Source organism: Phodopus roborovskii, unplaced genomic scaffold (assembly GCF_943737965.1).
Source record: "Phodopus roborovskii unplaced genomic scaffold, PHOROB, whole genome shotgun sequence".
NCBI classification, from domain to species: Eukaryota; Metazoa; Chordata; class Mammalia; order Rodentia; family Cricetidae; genus Phodopus; species Phodopus roborovskii.
Window position 1 is genome coordinate 20,382,797 of NW_026125295.1, and position 18,488 is coordinate 20,401,284.

General features: G+C 37.7%; 1 protein-coding gene across 1 annotated transcript in view; it reads left to right on the plus strand.

Moving 5' to 3' along the window:
* Ppp2r3a (protein phosphatase 2 regulatory subunit B''alpha) overlaps positions 1-18,488 on the plus strand; it is a 126,885-nt gene that overhangs the window by 67,792 nt on the left and 40,605 nt on the right. Inside the window, exons 5-6 of the mRNA XM_051206235.1 lie at positions 6,965-7,067; positions 15,664-15,738. Coding sequence (XP_051062192.1) covers positions 6,965-7,067; positions 15,664-15,738 — 178 coding nt within the window. The remainder of the gene's footprint in view (positions 1-6,964; positions 7,068-15,663; positions 15,739-18,488) is intronic.

Consider the following 18,488-nt stretch of genomic DNA (forward strand, 5'->3'; position numbering starts at 1 on the left):
GCAGAAATACTTTTTAAGTAGTTACTAACTTGACAGTCTCTTTCTTGGTTTTACCTATAAAAGTAAAGACTAAGGATTTGAATCCAATGGCAATGATAAAGTAAATAAAGAGTGTCCTTTAAGGGCAAAACTATGTGTGTCACAAGAAAAATACATCTTCAGGCTGGTTCTGTGGATAAGAGTGCAAATATGAGGACAAGTTCAAATCCCAGCACCCACATAAAAAGCCAGGCGTGACTGTGTGAACCTGTAACCGAAATGTTGTGAGCTACAGAAACAGGCAGATCCCAGGAGCTCATTGACCATCTAGCCTTGTGGAAACTTAAACCTTCAGGATCAGTGACAGGTCCTGTTTTAAAGAAATAAAATGAAAAGGTAAAGAGGTAGAAAACTAATCTCACACATGGCACATATACCTGTTCACCCCTGTGAATACACCATTCACACACACACACACACACACACACACACACACACACACGCACGCACACACACACACACACACCAGAATAAAATTAAAGAAAAAAATACAGTTACAGTCTTAAGTAATCTAAAGGAAAATTATATTTGGTTGATTTATCAAAATCACTAAATTCTTACAGATTTTAATCATCACTCTTTTGAGAGTTCCAGTTGAGGCACAAAAAAAAAAAAAAAAGACTAGATTATTTATAAGATATTCTTGACTTTTAACATTCTGATAAAGTATCTCAAATTCAAGCCCAACTTTTTCTTTAGATCCCTTCTTTGGATGCTATTAGATATTGTTTTGTTTTGTAGCCCAGGTTGGGTTCACTAGGTAATCAATGGTAGCTTAGCCTTTCTGACCTTCCTGCTTCCATTTCCCAAATTCTGGGATTGTGCACTGGGTGTATGCAGTGCTGGAGGCTGAACCCAAGGCTTTGTGCATGCTAGGTAAACACTGTACCAGCAACTCCGCTCTAGCCCCAGATGGTACACCTTAAATCATTAACATTTAGGACAGTGGTTCTCCTAATGCTTCTCCAACATTCCTAATTTGTTACCCTTTAATATAATTCCTCATGTTGTGGTGATCCCCCAACTATAAAATTATTTCATTATGACTCCACAGCTGTAATTTTGCTATTGTTAAATTTGCAACTGTTAAGTCACAGGTTGAGAACTGCTGATTTACGAAAAGATCAGGGACAGTCTTAGTTAGGGTTTCCATTGCTGTGATGAAACACCATGACCAAAGCAGGTAGGGGAGGAAAGGGTTTATTTAGCTTATACTTCTGTATTTCTGTTCATCATTGAAGGAAGTCAGGACAGGAACTCAAATATGGCAGGAACCTGGATGCAGAAGCTGATACAGAGACCATGGAGGAGAGCTGCTTACTGGTGTGCTTTCCCTGATTTGCTCAGCTTGCTTTCTTACAGAACCCAGGACCACCACTAGGGGTGGCACCACTCACCATGGACTGGACCTTCCCCCACTGAGAAAATGCCTCCCAGCTGGATCTTATGAAAGCATCTTCTCCATTGAGTTTTCCTCCTTTCAGATGACTCTAGTTTGTATGTCTGGTTGACATAAGACTAGCCAGAATAGCCAGTCTTCTCTTTCAACTGATAACCCCTTCTTTATACATGTCCTCACCCTTTCTGACCTAAATACCCCTCCTCCTAGTGAAATTGAAATGCTATCCACTTACTATTTAAAATACATATAGCATCAGCAGAATTAAACTTAGAGGTTCCTTCTGATCCCTTCATACTACTGTGATGATTTAAAAGAAAATGGTCCCCAAAGGGAGTAGCACTATTAAGAGGTGTGGTCTTATTGGAATAGGTGTGGATGTGTTGGAGGGAAGTGTGTCATTGTGGAGGTGAGCTTTGAGGTCTCATATATGCTAAAGCTACTCCCAGAGTCTCAGACAACCTCCTGTTGCCCACAGGATCAAAATGTAGCTCCTTCAACACTCTCTGCTCCTTCTCCAGCACCATGTGTGCCTGCATGCCACTATGTTCCACCATGATGATAATGGACTAAACCTCTGAAATTATAAGCCACCCAATTAAATGCTTTCCTTTATAAGAGTTGCCTTGATCTTGGTATGTCTTCACAGAAATAGAAACCCTAACTAAGTCACTACCCAAAGGCTGTTAGTTGTGTAATGTTTGAAAACAAAATGGGTGATTAGTAAATGCATTCCTAGTCTTAAAAATCTATAGTAAATCACATTCTTTTTTTTCATTATATTAGGACTGAAGTGGTAAGGGTATATAAGACACTACCAGTTAGTAAACTTTAAAGAAATACACCCAAGTGGTTACAGTTGCTTCATATTGTCCCAGTGGGGTTTAGCCATTGTGTTCCTGGACTGATTCTGAGTTGTCCAGATACCAAGGAATACAAGAGCCCTAGGAGAATCTACCCATCTGGATGGCACTACAAAGTCACAGGTCCACTCTTCCTATAGCATAGAAAAAGAGCCAGATGAAGTGTAAAGAATATCCCTTTTTAAATGTGCATATAAGTAGAGGTAAAAGAGAAGCTAGAAATAGCACAAAAAAGAAAAGGGGGAAAATACTAGTGTACAAGCATAAACTAACAAAGGATAAAGCATTTGTCCTTGGGTATTTTATTATTAAATATTTTTGAGAATTTCATACATGAATACTGTATATCGTTCCTACCCCTCCTCCCAACTTCTGTGTGTCTCTCCTTGGTATTCTTGCATTCTAGAACATAGAACAAGAAAAGATCCTAAGGCCTGAATAATAGGAACCTTCCAACAGTCTGTGTAGCAAGTTCCAGGTCATCCAGGGATATATAGTGAGACCCTGTCACTAGAACAAATAAAAAAACATAGTATGGAATTCATTGGTCTTTCCCTTTCCCAGTAGCAAAACCAGAATTTGAACCAAGAAGAACCATGTTCATTCTTAATTGGTATATAAAAACAGTAGTAGGATTTAAGAACTTAAAATTTATAGATGGTCTGGCTTCTCTTCAACTATCTTCCTTTATCCTGGTAGATACCTGGCCCTTAAAAGTCCTCATCTGGAACATAAACTAGGAGTTAAAGGAATAAATAAGTAACACAGCCCTTGTCAGAGGCATCTTTAGTCACTGAGCTCAGTATTTGGCAAAAAAAAAAAAAATCACCTAGCAGTCTAGGAAAACAAGATGAGTGATGATTAGGAGAAAACTATGAACAAGCTAGAAGATAAAAATAAATAGTAGATGGTCTAGTAGAAGAGTAGAAGAGACATTAGACCTAAACACAGGAAATGTATTTGCTGATATTATATATTTAATATTCTAGGGCCCTATGAGAACCTGGGGCTGACTATAGCAAAGGATAGCTTGTATCCAGTTTGATTTACATGCTTACTGTGAGTTTTTAGGAAGACTATCTCAGAGAGGGTTGACATTTTTCCATTAGGTAGAACATCACAGCAGTGATGGCCATCACAGCCATGTCCTTTTATTGAAATGAATCACCATCTCTGGGGAAAAACAACTTCTGCAAAAAGTCAATGAACAAGAAGCAAGTCACAGAGTTCCATCTCTGCTGTGTAAAGAATCCTAGGGAATGAGTGTACATTGTCAGTTACTAAAATGGTTTGGGTGCCCTCTAGTGGAAGTCCCTCCTAAAATGCCATTGAAAAGCCAGATTCTGTAAGGAAGGTGTTATATTACAGTTAAAGGAGCCTAAGTGAATGATGGTTTGAGTTTCCATCTCTAGGAAAGGGGCTTTAGTTTTTAATTTTTTTTTTGCAAACTTCACCTTTCATATAAAGCAATTTCAGTTCCAAACACAGTATATTAAAAGGTTTAAGTCATAACAGCTCCTTCCTGTAATCCCAGCATTTTTGGAGGAAGATTGCTGTGAGTTCACTATAAGGTACTTTTTTTTTTTTAAGGCCAAGTATTCAAGCACAAGGAATAACTGACAGGTGGTAATATAGAATTAAGACATTTTGTCATATACATATGCTTCCTGACTTGCTCCAGTAATAAGCTCTGTATAGACTTTTTAGAAATTAAAATTAAATATAAAATGGTAAGCATAAGGAAATCATTTCCCTCTTGTCAGAATGCCTGTCTGTTGGTTTTAGAATGAACACCTTAAAATTCTCCCCTCTTCCCCTCCTATCCCCATGTTGCTACCCATTTTATATCTACACTCAGAAATCTCTTGCCCTTAAAGTCAGGACAATTTTTAGGGGAAGACATAGCTCCACATCCTTTTTTACATTCCTAGAACACCAGCTTTGGGACATAACTCCTCCAGAACCAAGCCAATACAGTTCTAGCTTTATTCTACTTACTCTTATAGTTCATATTAGTGTTATTTGTTACTAACAAAATGCTTGTCCTTAAAGCACTGTGGTTAGTATAGAAGAGCTATACTATTCTTCAGCTCTTACAGCTTTTTAAAAGTCTCATTTTTAAAATCTCTTACCTTATGGAGCTTATCAGCCCAGAACATTAACAAAAAGCTGTAGATCACCTTTTCTATCTCATGCTTTGATTTAAAAAAAAAATAAATATAAGAATCATGACATGACTTTTGTCTTTTTAGACTATTTTTCATCTGTTGCATTGCTTCTGTGTTTGTTTTCATGTAGTCCTTTTCTCAAGATATATAAAAGTACTCCTTTTTAAAAATCTCACTACTAGCTGGGTGGTGGTGTCACACACCTTTAATCCCCCAGCACTTGGGAGGCAGAGGCAGGTGGATCTCTGTGAGTTCGAGACAAGCCTGGTCTACAGGAGCTAATTCCAGAACAGGCTCCAAAGTTACACAGAGAAACCCTGTCTTGGGGAAGAAAAAAAAAAAAAACTTCACCACTTTCCCTTACTATTATTCCATCAATTCTTCATCCTATGAGGTGGCTTTCATTAGCACCCGTGCACTAATCTTCCTTTGTAATGTGTGCTTATTAACTTCTGGGCCTTACATATAGTCAGTAAATATAAATGTCTGACTATAGCTCAAAACAAACAAAATTAGTATCACTAATTTTAGATCACTTAACATTTTGAGAGTTTTCTGTGTATAAGTCACTGAACCATGTCCTTTGTGTATGTAAAAAGCTGTCATTATCTTTAGTTGTCAAAGAAAAAACTTAAAGCTGACAGTACAGTGGCAATTTAAGTATAGCAAGGAGAGAGAGCAGAAAGGAGTTCAGTTGAAGAGAGGCTTTTGAAAGTAGTAGTATTTAGCTAGGTCTTCAAGAAGAGCAGAACAGCATGAGAGTGACATAAAGGCCAGATTGCATAAGGCTCGGGCGAGCTGCCTGGAGGGGAAGCTTGATTTAACACAGTAGTAGAATAAGTACATAGGCATCTTCTAGCATAGTGACAGAGGGCCTTAAATGCCCAATGTAGACATTTAAACTTACACATTTAAATGGTAGATAAGTGGTAGAGTACTGTACATTTTTAGTACGTGGCTTGTATAAGCAAGGATTGTTTTAAAATTGTCACACTGAAAGGCTAGATGAGCACTGAAGCCTGTTAGGACCCTCCCTAGCAATCACCCTGAGTCTATAATGCCCAAAACTTGTAGAGCACAGTAGAAACAGGAAGAAGCAGTTGTCCAGAGCATTTGCAGGAAAATTTCTTCAGGCCTCTGGTCTTCCTGTGAATCTGTATTCCCTAATAGTCTCAGCTAGAACCTTGGCAGTTATGATGAACTTCACTCATATACCTATAAAGCACCATATCCTCTCATTTCTACCAGATGTCCCCTTTCTCGTTGTCCATGCTCAGGCTCCTATAGCTTCACACTTACTGGTTTTGAAAACCACATCTGTCCATGTCACTGTCCGAGTTAAAATTCTTCTATGGAGCACATTCTTGACCTGATACAAAAGAGGCCTTCTTAGATTTTATTTGCACGTGTCCCTCTTACAAGCTCTGAACTTTCTGTTGCCCAAATACTATATGAATCTCACACCAGGCATTTGTGTGTGTTGCCCAACCCTTATCGTAACACCCTTCTTTCCTAATTCACTCTGCAGGAAATCCCACAGGCCTCCTCTATCCTTCCATGATACCTTGTCTTCACTACTTAATATCATGGCTGTTCCACAGTAGTATGATCCCATTGGTAACCAAACACTGGACTGTACACTTCATAAGGAATAAAAACTCTGTTCTATTTTCTTTTACCCAAGCTCATTCAAGGACAGATGTAATACCTGACATATACTTAACATTCAATAAATGGCTAATGAAGGAACATGAGAAAGTTTGGAGTTATTTATTGGATATAGAGAATTAGAAATAGAAAAAAAAATTAAATGACTTCAAGGTTTCACACCCATATAACTAAGACTGGTGCCACCATTTTAACACACACACACACACATACACTTCCAGGAAAAAGGACTAGTTTGAAAAGCTTTTATATTTTGCTTTTTCATTGTTTCGACTTTTCTGTCAAAGTATACAGAAATATCCAGAAAATAGTTGGAGGTGAAGAATTCTAGAAAGTTAGAAGACTTAACAGCACTGATTTTTCTGAAACCTGTTCTGTAAAAGTCAAAGTTTAAAAGCACCTGTCAAGCTGGCCATGCATATGTCAAACTAACAGGAGTTTCTGTCTTCTATAGTGCATAGTAGTCTGCCTGAGGTATTTCCTTCTTGCTAGCTCAGAAACTCTGGATGTCCTGTGCTAACCTGAGTGGATCTTCCCCACTAAGTATATTTTCGTAGCATATTTTATTTATATCAGTTAATTCTACCCCGTGGTCTCAACATTCTAGAAAGTTTACCATCCAGTAACTTGCTGTTCTGGAACTCCCACTGTAGACCAGGCTGGCATTGAACTCCTGAATGCTGGAAGTATAGGTGTGTGCCACCTCACCCGGCCAAACATTTGACTCTTAATCTAAATAACACTCAAACTAAAATTACCAGCCTGTCAATGTGTAGGTATTGTATGTTCTGAGTAGCAGATCTTCCTAACCGGTGTTTCTTTTGTAGGTTGCTAAATAACCATCATGATGACGCCTCTAAGTTCATCTGGCTCCTGGCAAAGCCTAGCTGCAGCTATCTGGAACAGGATGATTTTATTCCTTTACTTCAGGTGATTTTTAGTACCTTTTAGAAATGAAACTTATTTTTGGAGTTTGGAAGGTGGGGGTTTTGTCTTTGAATGGCTAGTTGGTTCTGGGGTTGTTTGTTTGTTAATAACAGGGCCTTACAGTATAACTGGGGCTAACATCAAACCCTTAATCCCAAAAATTGGGATTAAGGCACCATGACTGGTAAGACAATTTCTTTTTTTTTTTTTTTTTTTTTTCATTTTAAAGTGCAACTATAATACTATGTCAGTAGAACTACATATATCTAGAGATCAGATTGCTAAGAATAGTTTTCAAATTTGTTTTAGGGGTAAAAATCTTTTGTTAAATGAAATCTAAACCAGAACCCATAGCATAAGATAGACAAAATAGGGCTGTTTCTACTGCGTTCAGCTTCCTCCGCAGTCATTCACAGTAATCACTGAAACATCTTATGAAATTTGAAAACATAGTTTGGAAGGGCCTGGAGAGATGGCTTAGAGGGTAAGTGTACTGGCTGTTCTTCCAGAGGTCCTGAGTTCAATTCCCAGCAAGCACATGGTGGCTCACAGCCATCTATAATGAGATCTGGTGCCCTCTTCTGGCATACAGGCAGAATACTATATACATAGTAAATAAGTAAATCTTTTTAAAAAAAAAAAAAAAAAAAAAAAAAAAAAAAAAAGATAGCTTGGAAAATACTAATATCAGCCATAGTTAAGGACCTAACAGAACCTGATAGCTACTGGAAGGGAGAAAATCCATTTTCTTAATAATGTGACACTGAGTTTATCAGCCATACCCTCTGGCACGCCTCATGCTCAGAAATAAATAGTTGGCCAACATAAAATGAACTCCATGGTTGTAGAGGGGTGTGTGTGTGTTGGCTTTGGTTTTTTGTTTGTTTTTGTTTTTTTCAAAACAGGGTTTCTCTGTGGCTTTGGAGGCTGTCCTGGAACTTACTCTATAGGCCAGCCAGGCTGACCTCAAACTCACAGAGATCCACCTGCCTCTGTTTTTTTTAAGAGTGAGAATAACATGAAGTTGGGCATCCAGGAGGAGCTAGAGGAGGAAAAGATTATGATCAAAAAATGTTGTTTGAAAATTTTAAAAATAAAGAATCTGGTGACAATCAAGAAAAGGCTGTGGAATAGTCAAAACAACTGTCATGATCTCTGGAGTCTTCACCCAGGGCATCTTGACTCTGATTTAAGCACCTATCCAAAATGGCTCTCTGGTTTTTCCACAAGATATATTTGTAGATACGATTAGAATAGGAAGAAGCTGTGCATGGTGGTGAATGCTAATACCTGTCTATAATCCTACCATTAGGAAACTGAGTGAGAAGATGTAACCTGTGCTTTATAACATACCAAGTACTTGTAGGGGAGGGGAAAAAAGACACAAAGCCTGCCTGCCAGAGCACTCCAGCCTAGGAATAATTTAAGTTAAGGGCAATGGGCCCTATTACTATCACCAGATTTCAGGGAGACCAGTCACTTATATTATTTGTGTAGGATGCATACTCATCCTGGGTACTCATGCATATAGAACAATTTTCACTAATGGAGCCAAATAAATGAAGCAGTGGTCCTCTTCTCATTTTTTCTTTTCTGGCTCTGGGATGTTAAAGTCTGTTGTTTACAAATAAATTTTCTACATGTAGAAAGGATATATCTCTGGTCTTTAAGAATAAATCTCAGAACTGTAAGTATGTTTTAGGATTAAGCTTTGCCCCAGTGGTTAAGAGCAATGTTGTTCTTGCAGAGGACCCAGAATTAATTCTCAGTGCACAAGATATACATGCAGGCAAAACACTCATACACATAAAATAAGTACTTTTTATTTTCTTTCACTTATTTGAGTTTTTGAAATTAGTCCTTATATACCAGTCTGGAAGAAAATGTTAACTGAGGTTCCTTCAACATGCAGCTATACTCTAGGTCCAAAGTTGGGGGTTATTACTGAAGTAGCAGTGATCTATGACCAGAAGATCCTTCAAGTCCAGAGCTTCTTTGCTTCTTCTGTACAGTAAATTACTCCCAGAATCTAAGAGAGAGGAAGTTTGTGTGTTGAATGTACACTCTATACTCATGGAAGCCAGAGGGTGACATCCTGCTCTATCACTCGCCACCTTATTCCTTTGACACAGGCTCTCTCACTGAACCTGGAGCTCAGCTAGTAGCCAGCAAGTACCAGTGACCCTCTAGTCTTTGTCACTCTTAGTGCGGGGAAGATGTTCTGCAAGGATGCAAATTTTTAGATAGATAGATAGATAGATAGATAGATACATACATACATACATACATACATACATACATACATACATAGATACATAGACACATAGACACATAGATAGATAGATATTATTGTACAATACACTAAATAGAATCACCAATGTGTTATTTTTGTTTGTTTTGTTTTGGGACAAGATTTGAATATATATTCCTTACTATTCTGAAACTCATTCTGTAGACCAGGCTGGCCTTGACCTCAGAAATCCTCCTGCTTTTTCCTCTCAAGTATTTGGGTTAAAGGCATGTGCCACCATGCCTGACTGTAATGTATATTCTTGAAAATTCCTAAGAATTTCCTAAGAATTTAAGCTGGGCAGTGGAGGTGCATGCCTTTAATCCCAGGACTCAGGAGGCTGAGGCAGGCAGATCTATGTGAGTTTGAGGCCAGCCTGGTCTACAAAGCTACACAGAGAAACCTTGTCAAAAAAAAAATAGGTTTTAAATGTTTTCACTACACATGAAAAAAATGAGTATTATGACTGTCAGGATACTGAGAATAAGTGATTGTTGAGTGCTTAGCTCTAAATAAGACATTTATACCACACCATCTGAGGCTCAGAAGACATCATGGAAAAGGGAGCAGAAAGAAGGTAAGAGCTGGAAGATTGGAGGAAAGACTGTGAAATGTTATCATTTCATGACACAACCATTGCAAATACTATCTCACAGTAGCTGTAGTTGTTTGCACTGGGCATACACAAGACTGGGCCTGTCACCAGCCAAGGTTCAAGGAGGGGGCTCATGGGACCATAACCTTCTATCCTAATTTGCTTCTTCATTGCACTAACGACTCACATGTCCCCATCACAGTCTGTTATTGTGGGAAATCAAGGCAGGAACTATGCAGGAAAGCTGCTTAGTGGCTTGCTTTCTTATACCACTCAAGTTCACCTGACCAGAGGTGCTACCACCCACAGTGAGTTGGACTCTCCAACATCAATCATTAATCGAGAAAATGTTCCGCAGTCATACTACAGGCCAATCTGATGTAGGCAGTTCCTCAGTTGAGATTCCCTCCTTCCACATATGTCTAGATTTGTATTGACAAAAACCAACCAGTACACCTTAGCTGCTGGATTATTGACTACTGATGGATTCGGAAGAAGGGACAGTCATTTCCTTGATAGTGTAACTAATGATAAGCCTCCCAGACTCCTGCAGATCGTTCCTATATGTTTTTTCTCATGAGGGGTCTAGGCTTAAGTGTGTGTGTGTGTGTGTGTGTGTGTGTGTGTGTGTGTGTGTGTGTGCGTACGTACGTGTACTGAAGGGATGCCATGAAGGTAGAAAGGAGACTGTGAGATGGATAAAGAGTGCTATGGGATTCAGGGAAAGAGATGGTAATAAAAAAATATGATAGAAGGGAAAGATTTTTTTTTTTTTTTTTTTTTTTTTTTTTTTTTTTTTGCGAGAAGGGGACCAGCAACAGAGGGACAGGGAGTCTAGAGAAAGGCATTGTGAGAAGGTAATGAGTAAGAACAAAAGTCTAAATGACTTATATGTATGAAATGCTTTAACCCATCACTTTGTATACTGTTCTGCTTCTCCCTTGGGGTTGTCAACCACTGGTCCATGAGAGTGAAAGGAGCAGAAGCAGAAACAGGGTTCAGATGGTTGTGGATACAATGGAGAGCCCTCTGGGCTATGACTTCAATGAACCAGCTTAACTTTATTCCAGAGTTATAGGAGATCTATAGGAATAAGAAACCAGGAGACAAACCTTAATTTGCGTTAAGTGGCAAACTCCTATCATGTAGCTGGATTAGTGGAAGCACAGCCCTATCAAAATGGCTAGAGCATTACCATATGGTCAGCAGGGGAAGAGCGTTTGCAGGGAACGGTGTCAAGGAACAACCCTGAGATAAGTCAGGCCTCTGAGCCTAGAAACATCCTTCAGATAAGGCTAGGTAGAGAGCAGGAAGCCTTCGCTAGTGGGGAGTCCTCCGTGTTGCCAAGGTTAGAGAAAGCTGCCAGGCTATTAAAGACTGCAGTCTCTGACAAGCAGGGCCTCCCGACATGTACTAACTTTAAAAAATAATTTTAAAAGTAAGTACATTTTAAATGTTTTGTGTACTTATTTTATGTGTATGTTTACTTATATGTATATCTGTGCATCATGTGTGCCTATACCCATGGAGGCCAGAAGGGGGTGTTGGGTCCCTTAGGACTGTAGTTACAGATGGTTGTGAGCCACCATGTGGGTGCTGGGAATTGAATCCAGGTCATCTAGAAGAGGAGTCAGTGCTCTTAACCATTGGACCATCTCCTCATCCCCAAATACATTTTTTGAAAAGAGAAAATTAATAAAGGCTAATATTCTTAAATGGAATGCCTATATTGAAACAGAAGAAAACTTAAAGTCACAAAAGACATTTTACAGTCATGTAGGTCATTGTGGGAGTGGCTTGGAACAAAGTAGCCGATGGCCTGCAGAGGAACATGCCCAAGTTCTGTTCTAATTACTGGAATACATACCTCACCCATGATCTCACCTTTGAGAAAAACACACTGAGTGGTAGATAGATCACGGATAGAATATAAAGTGTGACTGTTAGAAATGGAAGGCCTAACTCAGAGCCAATGCTACAGTCCAACAAGGAAAGATACCTGCAATGTATTCTTCCCCTCTCCCTACAGGGCCATGATCCCACCTCTCGCCAGTCTCCTCATTTTGTCTTCACGTTGGTATGATGCCAAAATGAACCAGTGGCAGGTGTTTCACAGGAGAAACTGATCAAATCTTCAAAGACTAGACAGTCTAATGTTTTCTAAATCATTACATTATTGATAGGTCTACCTATAGGTCATTTCTGAAGTAAACATTACTGATATCTAAATCAGGTAAACACAGTACAAAGAAAACTGCAAATAAATGCAATTTCATGATTAGTGGTAAAGTGCTACCAAATAGACTATGCCTTGACCCAGTGACATTTATACCAGAAGATTCAGGGTTAGAGAGATGGATCCATGACTAAAAGCATTTGCTGTTCTTGTTGAGAACCTAGAGTCTGCTTCTTTCTGCAATAAATGGCAATTAATACAGAGATCCACAACTAGTCAGTGTGCAGAGGATAAAAGACTATGGAATGCTCGGCTCTAAGTGGAACACAGCTCATTGCGGAAGAGGGGCAAAAAGAGTGTAAGAGCCAAAGGGAATAGACATCTGCACAAAACAGTGTTTGTCAGATATGATAGGGACATTGCACATGTGCTTTTATAGCATCTGTGACTGGCTGGTTGCACAAGACATACACAAAGTCAAGGGGACAAAAATTTCAGCATGGGTCGAGGGGGGCTCATAAAGGTCTTACTGAGGAGTAATTAGGCTGCTAAAGTAGGAAAAGTCAGTTTTTTTTTTTTCAGGGATGTGTCTCTTGAGAAACTACCCATGCTCCAATAAATGCTCTTACACTCATGCACGTATATACAGCACTAAGTGGACCTGGTGAGTTTTAAAAATGAAGTCATGAAGTTGAGAGATGAAAATTTTGGGTAATTACCATTAGCCTGAGAGACCAGTTCTCAAGTTCCCATTGGTTCAAAGAGAAGCTCCATAGTGTAGCAAAACTGAACTTAAAAGTTTTTTCTATCTGAGGGGTACAGAATAAATTCACACACATGCTGTTCAAGTCGAGTTTATTTTTCTGCCTATTCTTCTGTCCTCTAATTTTCTTTTAAGTTCTCATTCTTTCTAGTTCTCCTTTGCTTCAATCTCTCCTGCTTCTTTGTTCACCTAACTTAAATAAATTTTTGTATAGGAGGCTTGAGGCAATAAGAAAAAAAGTTACAAGAATTGCATCTCATTGGTCATAGCACATTCCTTGGGTAAATGATAAGGCTAGATCTGTTTAGCATGGCAACACAAGGTTTCTGGTATAAGACTGACCAGAGGCTGGGGCCACAGTGTCCAGTGAGACAAGCTTTGGGACATGGGTCTTTATCAGCCAGACTTGGCAAGTGAAGAATTGGTGTGAATTTTTAGGTTGCTTTGTGTTAATAACCTTGGCTAGGCATCTGCAACTCTGACCTTGTGCATATCAGTTCTTTACTTATTACCCATTTACAGAAACATTCAGTCTATTTTGAACTTGCTCTGAGATAAAAATGTGCTAATTGTGTGTAGTTTGAGTAAAAGGAACAAAGCAGGCTTTTAAATGTCTTACAGTCCTCGTGGGACAGTAGATCTAGTTATGAAGCATTTCCTAGTATATTTTCTATGTATCGAAATTATACAGATAATGATAAGTCATCTTCCTGACCATTCACAGATATATATGCCCATAAGACTGAGATGCAATTATGAGATTACATATACACATCATATGAGATTATACATTAAGTGGAAGTGAAATTACACGTGTGAAAATACTGACAGGAGCAACAGTTTCCAGAGTCAGTGGTCCCATAGGCCTTGCCTGGATGGGATTCTCCCCACCAGAGAATTACTCCTCTGGTGGGTTGACATCTGAACACTAGTTGTCACATGCTACAACTCCCACACCCTCCAACAGGTAATAAGGGAGGAATTGGAAGGAAGGGGATGGGATGATACATTTAATCAAAACACATTGTATATATGTATAAAATTCTCCAACAAAAAAGATTTTAAAAAATACCAAAGGAACTATATACAAATATTATATTAAGTGTATTGTTTCTCACTGGTGTTCTCTTGATATCATAAAATTGAAAAATAAGTGGTTACATTTTAGATGAGAGCCAGGTTTCTCACTTTTATAGTTACGAAGGAAAGAGGGAAGGCTTGAGTAAACCTTGTGATATTGGATTGGAATCAGAGTTATTAATACACACACACATATCTATATACACACACACACACACACACACACACACACACACACACATATTTCACAAAGGCACATACATGCCCTATGCCTGCTAGTAGGGCCTGAGAACAATGACACTCAGTAATAATGGGTGCACATAGTTCCTAAAATCTAGGACTACAGTAAAGTGGACTGCATATCTTAGAGATAAGGCTGACACAGATATGGGAAAAGTAAAATACAAGATGAACTCACACTGCAAAAGGGCATGACAGTCAGAAGGACACAGGGTCCTAAATGAAGGAGTTCCATATGGCAAAGCTAGGCCAATTTTAGCCATAAAACTAATCATATATTGCTTGTTTGGTCCACTAAAAAGGGTCACAGCATCACTTCCATAGTATTCCTGATGAAAACATGTGAATTTAATCTGCTTAAAGAAAATTTAAGACAAAACTTAATTTACCAGAGGTGTGATTTACCAGAACTCATTAAAAGCATTGCAATCATGAAATACCGAAAAGAAACAACACAGAACAGAGACCAGAGAAGCTGTAAAAACTACATGCAATAAACTTAGAGTAACTGATTGGAAAATGGTGAAATTTGAATAAGGTCTATAGTTCAGTGCTGTATGGATGTTTATTTACTAGTTTTAATCATTGTTCTGTGGTTTGTGAGTTACTATCTCCAGAATCTGAAAGAAAGGCATAGAAAGTTTCTCTGCAGTATTTTTCACAGTTCATCTGAAAATCTAAAATTATTTCCAAATTTACAAACCATAAGTAGTAAAATCCATTTTTAAGCTGTATTGGTAGAAATTAATAGATATGTCTGTTTTGGTAGATATTGCAGTTGCCTGTGGCTATTAATTTAGGAGTAACCTAGAGACTCCCTAACAGTCTCTAAGGTCAAGGTTCTTTAAAATTCCAACTAGACAATAAAAAACATGTTCAAAGTCTTATCTTATAATCTTCCATGAAAACAAAATAATGGATTTTAAGATATATTGAAAACAAATTTGAATAATTTTTCCTTTGAAATATTATCTCACTCTATAGATTAGTCTTGTCTCTTATGCTAGCACAACTGGCTACAACTGTTTATATTTTTTAAAAAAAAGAAACAAAAACAAAACTGATGGGCCTTAACTTGGCTCTATGGCTTTTTTTCCCAAAAATTTCATGCCTCAAGATTAAGAAAATCATTTTCATTGGCTGGTCTCATTCTTACCTACCAATATCTGTGGGATGACTTTTCCAAATAACCTTTAATGTGTTAGAATTGCAGTATATACCTCTAAGACATTTGATTCAGAAGTCACCAAATTTAAAATGTTATATTTAAGCATATTGTGTATGCAGAAAGTTATGTATTGTAAACATGCTTACAATAAAGTACTAGTTATATTTTCACTGTACTATGCAGTTTTCCAGAATAGATTTGCTCAATTGTCAGCTTTTTCTACAAGAAAATGCTTCTGGATAATTTTAAATGTTTACTAACTTAGTTTTGATTATAATATTTTTAAGGATGTGGTAGATACCCACCCTGGTCTCACCTTCCTGAAAGATGCTCCAGAATTTCATTCCCGCTATATCACCACGGTAAGATGAGTACTGATTTGTCATAATAAAACTGCTTAAGTCATTTCTTTGTTGTTATCTAGCATACAGACTTTCACATTGTCATACAAAAGGTAATGTGGGCTATAATGATCATTTTAAATGAAAAGAAGGTAAAGAGTAAAAATAAATGGGTAATTTTTTTTATTTACTTTCATATCCCTTCACATATGGGTCAATACTTAGCAGATGTCTGTGGTATAAAATTGCATTAATATTCTGTCTGGTATTATAAGGCATATATTTACTCTTTTTGAGATTTATTTTTATTTTATTTGTGTGGCTATTTTGCCTCTGAGTGTATCTGGGCTCATATGGAGGCAGTGCCTGAGGAAGCCAAGAGAGGGAATCAGATTCCCACTGGAGCTTCAGGACTGTTGTGAGCTGCCATGTGGGTGCTAGGAATCGAACCTGGGTCCTCTGGAAGAGCAGCCAGTGCTCTTAAACACTAATCCACCTCTCTATACGATGTCTTTACTCTTAAAATTTTCATATTTGGTTGGGTTTTAGCATTTCTAAGTAATACTGATAGTAATTGTTAACAGTTTATTCCCCCCCAAAAAAAAGATGTCCCCAGATCCCTAAAATTGTGTCTAGAGATCATGAGAAGTAGCTTATGTGTAAATAGAGAACAAATCATATAGGAATCTAAAATAACATACTCATAACTCCAACTTGTGAGGTGCTCACACTCCTTGTTTCTCGGAAAAGAACTTAATGAGCAGAAAAGTAAAGAGGTAAATATGCTTCATTCTTTCTAGCTTGCTATTTTTTACATGCCTGCACCTATAGCAACTAGGACCTAAGAAGTTTATGATTTTTTTTAAAAAGCCATGAAATCCCACTTTTTTAGGAAATTCCATTGGCTTAATAATTGAACAAAAAAACTATTAGTCATTCATTGAATACAGCTGATTATTATTATCTCTGCTGTCATCATTTTCATGGTATTTGCATATTACCGCTTATATTATGAAATTTATAATTTGATGTAGCACTATGCTACTTTGTCTCCAATTTACAAAAATGAATCTATTACTCAGAAATAGGTATTAAACTGCAAAAAAATCTTATAACAATAATATAGCAGTTTAAAACAGTAGCATACGCTAAAGAGTATCAAGAATCACATGGAAGTACAGAATGTAAATTTATACACACTGAGATAACAATAACTGCTACTGTGGTAATTTTATACTCACACCCCAAAAGAAATGTGCAGATAAAAATACAGTAATAAAAGTCTGGAAATTGTGTGTGGCTTGGTGGTACAGCACTTACCTGGCCAAATTAAGTAAAAACAAAAGTGTAACAATGAATACCTAAAAACAGAACTTTTCACTGGGTATCTGTTCTTTCCAATGCCCTTTCTACTAGAAACCTAGTCAAATAATGACATGAAGTAGCTGAAACATTAGCATTATTTTAAAGTACAGTGAGTTTTTTTTCTAGAACAAATGCAACATAAAGTATAGTATGAAATTGGCTAATTGTATTCTTGGGCATGAAAGTAACCAAGCTAAACAGACACCCTGCTAATGGCAAAAACAGGGAAGATAATAACTACATACGTCATAAAGGTCTGCAATACAGGAATATATATTTTATTTTGGTAACTATTTTTGTCAGTTGTTTTTAGCCTAGAAAGAACCAACTAAGTAAGAAATTACTCCAAAAGTGGGCCTATATTCTTTATTTTCTGAATGTTACCAATGGAAAAAAATCTTTGATAGTGAATGAAAATGAAAATATGAAATGCCAGCAAATTATAGCCTTTGGATTGCAGTTTTGTGTGCTGGGCCAAGAGATTGTTGGTGAATAAATGTTCTGCTTATGCATGCCAACATATGCCAGCTTTTGAAAAAGGAGGTGGCCCATTGAAGTTTTTAAAGTGAGCAATGAGCCTTCAAAGACATCTCCATGGCTCTGGCACCAGCAGTGAAGTTATTCTTAGGCTCGCACAGATGGTATCTTAGTGGTTTGCTCAGTGGCTCGCTTGGCCTGAATCTATCACTTTAGGCTCAAATGACTAAGCTGTGCCATAGCTACTTCTCACCACTGAGAGCTTTTAAACTCATTCCACTTTTCTCTTGATAGAGAGAGAAGTCGCTTTTTAAGAAAATTTTTAAGTTTTCACATAATTTAGAAAGACTGTGAAGAAATTTCAGAGCCCTGACAGTTAAAGAATGAATTCGTGATGCGTTCATTATGCCTTTTCAGGTAGAAGAGCCAGGCAGGCTTCTGTTGTTTGAGTGTATCTATCTGCATTCATGACCTATAGTTAAATTCTTTTTTAATTTTTGTCTACATTTAATCTACTTTCAAAAACAACATGTAATAGAGCCAAACATTTCCTTTCCTGGTGGCCTATATTGTGAATTAGTTTCCATCTTCACATATAAAGAAGAGAAATGACATGACTCAACTTGTCTATCAGGTTGACTAGAGATCTTGGTGAAAGATTGTCAGTTCCTGGTAGTAAATAATGATTCTTGTTACTCTTTTATATTTTAAACCGGTGACAAGTTGTTAAAATAGCAAGCATGATGGAGAGCCAGCTGCTACATGCTTTCACCACTAGATGGTAGCCCTACTTCGATGATGTAAAATGCAGAGTCAGTAATTGAGAAACAAATGTGCTATGAAGTTGGGCCTCAGAATATGGAGACTGGGGAACGGAGGATACAGATGTACTATTTTACACTGCTACAACAGCAGCTTAGCAAAGGCTC